Source organism: Callionymus lyra, chromosome 13, assembly GCF_982586985.1.
Source record: "Callionymus lyra chromosome 13, fCalLyr1.hap1.1, whole genome shotgun sequence".
NCBI classification, from domain to species: Eukaryota; Metazoa; Chordata; class Actinopteri; order Syngnathiformes; family Callionymidae; genus Callionymus; species Callionymus lyra.
Window position 1 is genome coordinate 19,257,628 of NC_141830.1, and position 12,404 is coordinate 19,270,031.

The following is a 12,404-nucleotide window of genomic DNA, read 5'->3' on the forward strand; positions in this document are numbered from 1 at the left end:
GCTAAGGATTCACACACACCACTGTCTGTTTCACTCCATCGCCACAGTTACCTCTCTCTCTCTTGTCACGCTCTCTATCACAGTAAAGCTGTGCGAACAGAGGTGGGAACGATATAAAAGCTTGGCAGGCCTTACGACGGCTAACGAGGGACATTTGTTTTACATTTCAAAGCCTCTCGCTCTCTGATTCTCTCGTTTTTTATGTCCACGCGTGTCACTGTCCTGAAAAGCCATCAATAGATACCTATTGAGTTGAATGAAAATAAAACTTCAACGTGATTATTTCTGTATCCAAATAAGAGAAGTACCTAATACAAAGAGTTTAGGGTGAAGGTGGGAAGGAATACTATTAAAATAGTTATCAGTTATTCATTCATTTACTATGAAAGAGAGAAGAAAAAAGGGGGAGATGCATGGATAGTTAGCCAGTTGCAGAGCTACTGAAGTATCTAAAGGTCTGTTACTTCTTTTCCTCGCCATAGCTTAATGGTTTGCATCAAATAACTGGATGAACCAGCTGTAAATAAAGCCAGACTTTTAAAGCCATAGTTGACCCATTTTTTCACTTACCCTAATGTAGACTAAGGATTGGGATTACTTTCAGAATTATCCATTCCTTTTTAGAGTTAAAGGCAAAGATATTAGTAAATAAGTAAGTAAAATTTATATAACGCTTTTACAGACCAGGGTCACAAAGCGCTTAAACAATCAAAACAATACTCACTAAAATATATACTTTAAAGGTCAAGATAAGTCCATTTTAAGTTAGCGTCTGGAGCTCAATGGTCTCTGTTTTCATCTTCGTCCAAATAGCTACATGGTGCTCGTCTCTAACGTCCGCCTTGTATTAAAGACTAGACCAGGGGAATTGTTATGAAAAATATTAAATAAGGCTGTATTCTAGGCTTGTTTGTAGAAGGGGTATAAAGTCTTACTCCAGGTAAATAATGGAAGCGCTTGCAATATTTACTTCCTGTTTGTATCTGTTCCTATTCCTTCAAGTTCTGCTACAAACAAGCTTAAAATATAGGATTATTTAAGTTTTTCCGGAACAATTCTTCCAGTCAATGCTTCAATACAAGAGGCACGTTACAGACGAGCAGTATGGAGGTATATAGATGTTTTTAAGCGTATTTTTGGAGGAAGATAAAGACAACTGAGCTCCAGTCGCACTACATTAAAATAGATGTACATATTTGTCTATAAATCTAAAAAGGAACAGATTACTCTGACAATGATCACAACCCTTAGTAGACATGAGGGTGAGAGGAAAATAAGAGAAGTTTGAAATTACGGTGAACTAACGCTTTAATTCTGAAGCAACATAACGTCTAGAGGGACGGGCCCCAAGTTGGGAACCTACTTGTTATAGGCAAGACTATCTCACTTGCAACGTGGATGACAAGATTAAAATAAAGTAAGTGAGACAGGAGTAGGACTGGCCAAGGAAGCCTCGCTGGTTTATTGCTCCAAAGTGCACCAAACTAGTGGGGTATCATGATCGGGTGATGTTGGTATCTAGCTTCTGCACACTTCAGTCATTTCCTGTGTAACTGAGAGGTAAAGAGTCCAATAACTTAAAGAAAGTCCCTTCAAAATCTTAAAGCCTCAGAAGCAATAACCTGTAGCTCATCGAAACAAAAAGAGGTGTTGGTGTTAAAAATTAGTATTTGATGAAGGGAAGTCTTGTGTTCTTAACTTCAAAGTAATACAACTCTTAATCATGTTGCCTCTGAAGTCATCTGCCATTAGTAAAGTGAAGCGAGTCATTTCAGGGGAACCAGGACGGTCTAAGCGATGTCACGAAATAGACTTGAATATCTCTGTGTGTACTTGTAAACTCGTCCATACGTGGGTTTGTAGCAGTGCTCACTGTCGACGTACACAAAACGTACAAACTGTTACGGACACACACACAAAAGACAAAAGACAGCCGGGCGGGCGGTCGACCCTGCTACTGTGCTGCGTCAGGAATTCATTCAATTGGCCGTCCACGTCAAAACCACAGGAGGGAGGGACACAAAACTCTGTCGCTGTTGGTCGGTATGTTTCACTCCAACATGTGGTCACATTAAGTCTTTATTTTAACTCCCACTTAGAACAATGGTAACAAAACCAGACAGAAAATAAAAATAAAAACAACAGGAAATAATTCTCCCAAAGTCTATAAGTCACTGATTTTAGTCACCTACAGACACCATTTGTTGCCTCGACAAGCCTTTGCTCATCAAGTTTTCCTTCCAGGAGAGAGTGACGAAGTGAACCTCAGACTTCAGAGGAGGAAAGAGAGGAAAGGAGAGATCAGTACTGAAACCATCATCTGGTCATATCCTGTCAGGTTCGTCCGACCCCGAACTCTGACCTGATGGCCGCCGCTGTGGAGAGTTCCTCTGAAGGTTCTTTGAATCTCCCTTTCCTCTCTCTCCATTTTGCCCGCCAACGATTAGGTTGGGCAGTGATGGTTGCAGTAGTCTGATCACTCAGAGCCCCTCTGATCCCACCCAATCCTCCCTCCTCTCCTGGCCTCTGGTTTTCAAGCCTGATCTCCCAGCAGATCAGCGGTGTTGCTCTTCTGTGGGAGAGGAAGGGTCCGAGGGGTGTGAGCGGACGGGCTGTGATGTAGCCGCCTTGGACTGGGCCCCCCTCCTCCCTCACTGTCTGTGTTGGAAGAAGACGGGGGAGGCGGCGGGGGGAGCCGGGGCAGAGGCGCAGAGGAAGGGGGTATTCTTGACGTGGATCCTATACTGTTGCCCGGTCTCAGGCTTTGGATCCTGCGGCACTCCTGGCAAATCCTCACGTGGGTGCAGTTGCGAGCGGGCAGCATCACCGGGGTCGGGGCAGGAGGAGGAGGGGGAGGCGTGGTGTTGGTCCCCAGGGGGTCATCCAGGATCCGCTGGGGTCCAGGGCCCAGATCCGGAGGCCCACCTCCCACTCCCCCGGTAAGGGGACCGGCTCCGCTGTAGAGTTTGCCGTTGCTCAGGCGCATCTCCCGGACCAGGCGGAGAGGCCGAGGGGCTCCCAGGGTGATGCGTGCCGGGTGGCGCAGCGCTGCGGAGCTGCTCAGCGGTCTGCGGCGACGCATGCGAGAGCTCTTCTTACAGGAGACGGCGTTTCGGAACTCTGTGATCATCTCTTGACAGACAGACACCTAGAAGGGCATACGTCGGTGGGGGAGAGGTAAAGAAAGAACGGGAGACGGAAAAGGGTAGGGGGGCGTCGCGGACACAAAAAAAGGCAGCCAAAAGACCAAGACGGTGGGTCGACATAAAAGAAGAAAAGAGAAAAAGGAAAACAGAAAGCAAGAGGGTTGAAAACACGACACGTAAATTAAATAAATCAATTTGGTAAAACATAAGGCAAAAGTAGCAGGAAGTCACGCACGAGGACAAACGGAGGATTCGAGAGAAGGAGGAGGTGAAAAAAGGAAGTGACGATGGACAGAGATGGGAGGACATCCAAGGAGCAGAGAGAAAAAAATTACCATCCAAAACAGAAAAAACACCAAAAATGTTCAATCATGAACGCTTCATTGTGACACTATGAGGACACAGGCTGTCAGGTGTTGAGGGGCTGTCACTTCATGTAGAGCTTTCTTAACGTCTAATCTGAGACATGTTTGTCTGAAATTACAAATTTGTTAGTATTTCTGTGTCGAATCAATCAATACACCATCTTTTAAAAATACACTTTCTGTCAATGAAAAGTACAAAAAAACAACTTTATATAATCAATATTTGATTAGTGCATTGGATATATATTATCTTCATTGATTATATTCAACAATAATAGGCAGTAAAATAATATATTAATTATGATTAGTAATGGGTAAAAGCAGAAAAGACTGTTTTAACTATTAAAATAAGCATATGTAAACTGTGAGAGAAATAAAAATACAATTTGTGAATACCAAAAAAAAAAGGTTTTGCTTAGTGAAACATAAAGTCTGAAAAAACACAGCTAAAATGCATCATTAATTTATTGAAAGAATGAGAAAAATAATCCATAATACATTAGTATTTATAAGACACATGGCATAAAATATATAACCTTTTTTCTTAATACAAATTTCTAAAAACAGTATTTTTTTTATATAATTTTAATGGAGATCAGTCTGAAGCTTCATGAGGCATCGTTGTTATTGTTAGAGCCCACTAGATGGCACTATTTGCTGCATAATCTTCTACTACTTCTGCTACTGTAAGAGTGCCACCTGCTGAGCAATTATGACACTGCATGATGAAGCTTCGACTGCACGTCATCATCACCAGGCCTGTGGTTATTTTAGTACTTGGTTAACCAATCTTAGTTAAGTAACACTGTGCTTAGTTTAAAAGTGTTACTTTATTTGTGAATGACATTCTATGCCACTTCATCTCTGTCTCTGCAGTATTAGTGATGCATCTGTGTGTATTAATAAGGTCAAATCGTTGTATTTGTATAACCTAACCAACAGCCCATCCTCTTAAAATGACGTCATAATCAAAAAGTGACAACCCCTACTCACACATAAACTCTATGCCACACACACACACACACAGTTGTTATCAATAGTCAAATTACAAACAGCATGACAAATGTTATACGCACACAACAGAAATGCGTCAACATGTCTGACAAACATTCCCACTGAAATCAAAGAGCGTGCTCACACAAACAGAAGCAGTACTCGTTGTCGGAGAACAGACACTGATGGTGGGATGAGGTGGTTGTGAGACGACGTGAGAGAAAAGAGAGAGAGAGAGCGTGTGACAGAAAAGAGAGAGTGTGAACGAGCGAGCGGAAGACACAGTGAGATGTGCGAAAGGTAAATTCCAGGAATGGAAAACGAAGAATACCAGCGTACATGTGAGGCATGTAAAAGAAGATACATCATGACATTTAATGCAGGGAAGAAAATCACACTACTTTCTTAATGCAAGCAAATATTTCTCAATATTGCTTATATGCAGCAACAAGTCTAGCTCACTGTGTTAGACACGGATCACTAACAGGCCAGTTCAGGGCGGGATGGTGACATGCGGGGAAAATGGGGAGCTCAGCTACGACATCGCATGCTCAAATGAGACGGTAATCTGGAGCACACACAAGCACCGACAAATGAATGCAGAAGCTGAATGTATCTGCACACCCACACACACACACAAACACACACACATCACAACATAATCAAAAGGGTCGGCGGGATGCCCTGGGAACCTACTGGGGTGTGTCTGTGGGGTCGACGAGGGCAGGTATGGGGGCATACCTCATCGGTCTCTGCCGAGCGGCGGGTTGACCACACAAACTCCATGATGGCCACAAACACGGCAATGATCAGGCCACAGATCAGCACCACAAATATGCCCCCAATGTTCTCCATGCCCAGACCTGCACGCACAAAATATCAACATATAAACCTGAACAATTCATGCTATCAGAAAAAACGCTACAAGATTCACTTGTGTGTCAAACTTACAAGTGTAGAACACATTGATTACACAGTCACAGGAAGAAAATGTTAAAATTGCACTTATTTGTCAGGTTAGCAGATCTTGATTCTTTATGCTCAAACGTATGTGGTCTTGAAACCATTATGTATGAATGTAAAGCTAATCTTGCTTATTTGTTTTCTTGTTGGTTTGGATTTACTAAAGTTGCACTTAACTTACTTTACTAAAAGAGTTTTTCAATAAACCGCTGTATTTTTTTTAATGTTTTCTTGGTACCAAGGATAGGTTTTCTTGAAGTAAACCTAAGCATACAACACTTAGGTAGTTTCAAGCTTATAATCTATTCTCTATATTTCTATTTCAATATTCTATTATTGATCTAAAATAATGTTTCATTTCCCATCATTGTTTTTTTTTTCCATCTCCTACATATTCATCTACTTCTTATTCCAGAATTCTGAAAAACCAATTTTTAATTCAATGTTTGTTCTTACAACACCTTTTCATCTAAAGCTTCTCATTAGTTACATCAAAATCAAAACAGAGTCGGGTGAAAAAAGAATAAAAAAGACAGTTTATTATAATTAGGTTAATAGTTTATCTATTCAGTTTATACAGATTATATTTAGATCAATATTATTTTAAAATGTAAAAAAAAACATTTTTTATTCACAGTATATTACATATAGTCTTGTTTTATATATATATATATATATATATATATATATATATATATATATATATATATATATATATATGTATATATATGTCTATTTGACACTATTGACACTTTAAAATTCAATTTGACTGATGAACAGTATGTTCAGTCAAATATTTTTCAATAACTATAGGCGGCCTGTGTGAAATGATTGGATGGTGGTATGTTGTGTACCATGAGTGAAAGTTTCAGCAACAATCCGAGCATAGGGTTGGTTGAACTTCTGGACTAAAAATATCGGCTGTCACACGCCATCTTGAAGATGATCTACCCCGTCTTTAAGTAGCGCCAGTCTTCCAGAGTGTTGCAATAATCGTAGTCGGGTGTTTGTGGTGGGGTTTGCATAATTTATAACTCGATACGCTCCAGACTTATAATCTGTATATCACTCCAGCATTAATATGAAGTGATGATTCTTCAAATCTGTCTTTGGCTAATGCTGCTCTTTATGCAAATGCTTTATTAAATCATTCAAATGGACTTTCAATTTAATTAAAAAGCGTAATGGCCTCAGATAAAGTGACTTCCTGAATGCCAGGTCTGGGGCAGCGACACTCCAGATACCTTTTACTGATATGAGGATGTTCCAGAGACTCTTTCCCACAAAAAATAAGGCCTGCGTTGTTTTTTTTTGTTTTTCAGTCTCCGGGGGATTACTAATTGCACCAATGAACAGGGACACAGTTGCCCTAATAAAATGGCTATTACACAGCACCTGAGACAAACCGATGACATTTGGGAAACTAGATTGCTCTCAGCACCCTTCACAAGGACATTAGACCATTAGCAGGGCTGCGGCAGAGGAGACGATTACTGGGAGAATTAGAGGTAGAGAGAGAGAGCGAGGGATGAGATGGACAGCTGCGGTCCACTGACCCTTGGCACGGTGGTCCTCCTCTTTGGGACACTGGCCTCCTTCCCACCACCTCCTCTTCAGTATCTCCAGACGGTTGTTCTCCTGGAGCTGCAGGATTGCCAGTGTGAGCTCTTCCTTGAACGGGGACCCTGGTGGAGAGGAGAGGATGAAGAATGTGAGCCAGAAGGATGACAATAACATCAGTGGAGAGACGTGAAGTGACGAGAAGAAGTCAGACAGGACGGTCGTTGGTGCTTTCAGGCAGCTTTCAGTGATCCGACTGGAAGAATCGCAGGATTAGGGAGCGATAAAGAGGAAGATTAAAGAAGATATAGTGGCAGCAGTCAGTGGAGATAAACTAAACCCAGTCCAACAAACTGGGAGGATTTTAAAGGAGTGAAGAACAGCATTTTGGTTTATAAGGCATATTTTGCAGGGACCAGAACAGCGAACAAACCACACAACTGTTAGGGTTAAAATATGAAAAAATAAATTTAATGCAATGAAACTACAAATTACTATGAAATGCTCTTTCTAAAAGTCAAGAACTTGTGGGTAGTTGCAGACTGCAGATTTATTTAATGCGACATATTTGTGTCTATTTCATTAGGATGTGGTGTTAACTAGGACAATTATTGTGGCACAGACCATCAAGATGATTTTGCTAGTAAAAAACAGAATCACAAACAGATCAGGAGAACATAATAATTTGAAAATTTAGAAAAAGAATTTAGATCACATCCACAACAAACATGAAGTTCATTGGTACGAACCAAAACAGTGATAACTGTGTATTTTATATATTCTATTTAGAAGAAACAAACTTTAAATATATGGAGGTCTATGTTTTGTATGTAATTAATGTCTGGTCTCCTTCTTTTTATACAAACAATTGAATATGTTAAATTATTTTCAAAAAATCAAGATTAAAATAAGAGTTATACCATTCAGAATATCTGGTAGTGCAAATACTTAATAGTGCAAGGGAAAATAAAGAAGAAAAGAAAATATGAATCAATAAATATTATAAATATAAAATATACTTCAACTAACAGTGTTTGGAGGAATGTTTGTCATAGCCTTTGGTGAGGCATGTTTGGTGTTTATTCTTCTTTTCATCACTTGGTGGTTTTGATGTTGCATTTTTTGATGTCGTCTCTGTCTTTTATGACTTTCGGCAGCACATTTCAATAACAGTTGTTGTTTATTCCTCTTTGAACTATTTTAATAAAAACCAAAGCGAAACAATGTAACTTCCCTATACTTGGCACTGATTCTTCGTATCCGTTTTACCCGTGTATCGGTTTTCTCCACCCAACGTGTGTCCTTGCAGGAGATGCACATTGAAATGCTTGTAGTCATACATTGGCTTTCATTTATTATTCATACATTTATGAATTATGACATATATCACATATAGTTTATATTCATGGTAGTATTGAACAGAACTAATACAATTATCTAATTAGTATGGATTCAACTTAAATGTAAAATAAACAAATAAAAAAGACTCAATAAATTCACGCTTACCGGTAATTAACGTCATGATATCAATAATAAAGAAAAATGAATATTTCTTGAATTAATTGCAAACCTCTTCAAACGTTAGTTTTTGTTCATAAAATACTTTTTGGGGAAATGTGTCAGCTACCGGAAATTATCCAATGCAAACACACGATAATAGCTTAATGCTTATTAACAGAGTTGAGACAAATATTGGAACGCTGAGTTTGTTATTTTGATTTAAAATGTATATTTACTGTGTCATCACATCTAAATTCAACTTCATTGAGTGTGTAAAATACCACATATGTTTATTATTTAAGGAGAGCTGTAGAGTCTGGCTTCTCTTTCAATTCATCTTGTTTTTTGTTTTTTTTACAGAAAATTAAAATTATTTAAAATTATTATTGTTATTATATTACTCTTACGTTATTTCGTGTTCATTTTTATATGAGAGAGAGTTCAGTTCAGTTTATTTTAAAAGGTGCAGTGTCTATTTAATATGTCATCCTATGAACCTGTCTCTGTGACAAAACAAATTTCCTCATTGTGGGACGAATAAAGGAATATCTTATCTTGTCTCATTTTTATGTAATAGTCTACATTTAAATCAATGGCGTAGATAAATTGTGAAAGGTATATGAATGGAAATACTTTTAATCCCTTTTGATAAAAGTTAAATGAACTCACATTCAACAGCCATGAATCAGGTGAGTTGTGACGCTTCAGAGCAGGGGTGTCAAACCGGTCCAGAGAAGGGCAGAGATGGTTCTAATAAAATCTATCTGGTCTGAGGTTTGAAAAACAAACCCTGTTAAAAAAGCTCACTTTTATAGTGCAAATGCATGATTCCTCTAGACATAATGCACTGTAGGAGCGAGTGGCACTGTACCAAGATGGCCGCCCTGTTAACACACCGCTCTAGTGGGCGGCAGCAGTCGATGCGGCGTCTATGTACATATGTCTATGGAACTGACAATCAACTGTTTACTGTCTTCAGACACATGACTGGTTAACTATATGTGCTCAACTGGTTGGATCCTAAACCTGCACAGTCTTGACCCTTCTCTGGACCATTTAGAGTCATTGTTCCTCACACATATGATGCTTTTCATTTTTGTTTTGCCGATGAAACAAACCTTCTCTCTTAGACAGCTCAGACTTAGCAACTCTTAGGTCACCGTGTCGAGGTGCTTCACTTCATCGTCATTTGTAAACAGTTTACAGACTAATGGCCGCGTCCTTGTCCCTTTTTTTTTCTACCAGCTTCAAAAATGAATTCAACCTTCAGACAACAAAGAAAGCTCAATTGTTCACTTGTCTCCATGGATGGTGACGACACCAGAGTGTGCATCAACTGAGAGTTACTTTCTAGCTGCTGCAGATATTGATTCCATCGCAATGAAAGGAAGTGACATTTTGTCTCTTTCTGAAATGCTGTTGTCTTGATTTTAACTGTGAAATGTTGACCTTGACATTTCCCTTCACGGAAAATGATAAAAAGTGGTCATGCTATTCCAGAAAATGGCAACGTGGCCGTGTCTTGGTAGCGGTCAGAGATAAGAGAAACACAAGAATAGTAGTTAATAAAATAGTACCAAAAAAAATGTACAAGCAGGAAGTAGGTAGCAAACAGAATGGAACAGCATTACGCTGTGGGATCCAGGAATAACTTTTATAACTGGTTATTGAACTTCATCAAATAGATCCGTCCAAAACAGTCTCGGAAAACTGAAAGCAAGGAATGGACAGAAACTACTATGTTGATGAGGAGGTTTGTTGACCCCTTGCTTTTAATGAAATTTCATTTTCGGTGATAATAAGCACAGGAAGGACCCTCAAATCGATAAACCATAGAATATAATTTACTAAAAACTGTGTACTTGTAACTAATATTTCTTTAAAAAAATCTGTAGCAAGCAGAATGGCACAGTTGCCATCACCTTACAGCAAGAAGGTTGCTGGTTTACATCCAGGCAAATTGTGACCTTTCTCCCTGTGTTGCTTGGGTTTACTCCAGAGACTTAGGGAACTACTTTAAAACTTCTTCCCTGCATATCTGGCCAAACCCTGCATTTTATGTGCCCTTAGGTGACTAGCTTAAAAAACAAAGAAGATGACAATGGTGACTTAAAAATAAGACGATTATTATAAGATAAAGAACAGAGATTTAAATAGAATGTCCCTCGAAGAATGAAGACAATATTTAAATCAGACGCACACCTTTTGTTAAAAAAACTTTTGGTAAATAAATATGTTTTGTTCAGCTCATAATAGATACACAATTTGAATCATTTGGGAAAATTCCTAGACATAGACTTGGGTTCTATTCTTATTACCCAACTCCTGCCCCCAAGTGTAACATAGCTTACTATTACGAGTCCTTGAGTCTAGACAACTTACACGATTTTGGCCACTTGTGTGATTGAGTTGGACACCTCCGCTCTGTGGTTGATATGCTAGACATCAAGTATATTGAGTATCATCTAATCAAATAATAAACAGCCTTCATGATTCAATTTCGTGACAGTGGCCGTCCACTCACTGTCAACCACAACTAGGCTGTATCACACCACATCCACGTGACAAAGAGGAGAACCCAACAACGATTCAGAGACAAAGACAAACCCTTCTAGTCCCCTGGTTAACTGTAGCAAAGGCCCCAATAACCAAAGACTAACCACTACCACTTGCACTGCATGCTCCTGAAGCCCTTTTTAAACCACTGACTATAAGAATCTGTTAGCGCAGACTAAGCACATAAACCTCTCGGAGACGCAGAGCTTAGTTCAGGTACTCCATTTGTGGAGTCACCGGTTTCCCAATAATACCAAGTTATGGAACATGCAGTTTGCAGTAATGCTGCTCTGACAAGTGCAAGAGGATTAATAACACCTTATCTTAGGAGTAACTGAGAGGGTAAAGTGTTCAGAATGAAAATTAAAATGACTCACATTGGAGCACTGTCTAAGAGAAAATAGCAATGTATTCAGGTCTACTAGCTTACTAGAGTGCTTTTCTTCCTCTTTTTCCTTTTTCTAGGTACTTTGATTTACAAACATTCCTTGCCTGTCAGGTCCCTCGTCTCTTCTCAACACATGTGTGAGTCTGGCCTCGATAACCGTGTCTACTGTCTCGCTGTGCAGTAAATGTCATCGTCATCATCATTCTTATCAATACCATTACTGCGCAGCGAATTGAAGTTTCATTGAGGTCTTTAATGTTGAGTACAACAATGGTATTCAGAAATAAACGTTTATTGTACTTATACATGGTTTTAAATGTTCTTGAATGACTAAATAAAAATGATTTGACACTGTACCCATTTCACAACCGATAGAAAATGCTTGTTTTCACAAAAAAGTGAGCATAAATAACAAAGTAAAGCCTAGTAACAGGATCAAAAGTTATGAGTAAAAAAACTACATTGCACTGAAATATAATTAAAACTAGTGCAATGCTTGGGTACATGTACTTAAAAAAAAAATCAAGGCTTCTTTTTGCTCATCTTTGCTTCTGACTATTAAGAACATGGAGTTTAAACGTCTCAACCCTACATGTCTGAGCAGGAATTAATCTTAATTCGACTCTTGTTTTAAATCTGAGGTTGTCATGACTTAACAAGTCGTCACACTCACCAAATGAAGAAGATAAATCATCATAAAGTGCTCAGCTCTGAAAATGTAGTGACATAGGTTTCCCTTTGTTTTCTTTCTTTTTTTTTTTTTACAAATGCAGATGATCCCGGAATGATTGCAGATGGAAAAGAGTGAAAATTTGACCAATATGGAAAAACTATATGGAAAAAAGGGTTTTTTTCACGACTGAGACAAGGATAAAGGTAAAGGTAAGACAGAAATAGAGTTGCTGTGTCCTCAGTCTTATTGTGAGATTAAGT

At 39.0% G+C, this 12,404-nt stretch overlaps 1 protein-coding gene across 5 annotated transcripts in view; it reads right to left on the bottom strand.

Moving 5' to 3' along the window:
• Positions 1 to 2,061: 2,061 nt before the first annotated feature.
• Positions 2,062 to 12,404, bottom strand: part of grik5 (glutamate receptor, ionotropic, kainate 5) — a 145,373-nt gene continuing 135,030 nt past the window's right edge. For 4 of the 5 annotated variants that reach the window (XM_087806415.1, XM_087806414.1, XM_087806413.1 and 1 more), the window contains 3 exons: positions 7,024 to 7,152; positions 5,201 to 5,367; positions 2,062 to 3,148 (listed from right to left, as the gene is read on the bottom strand). In XM_087806415.1, coding sequence (XP_087662541.1) covers positions 2,534 to 3,148; positions 5,201 to 5,367; positions 7,024 to 7,152 — 911 coding nt within the window. In that variant the 3' untranslated portion in view covers positions 2,062 to 2,533. The remainder of the gene's footprint in view (positions 3,149 to 5,200; positions 5,368 to 7,023; positions 7,153 to 12,404) is intronic. The other variant, XM_087806417.1, reaches the window with a different exon arrangement.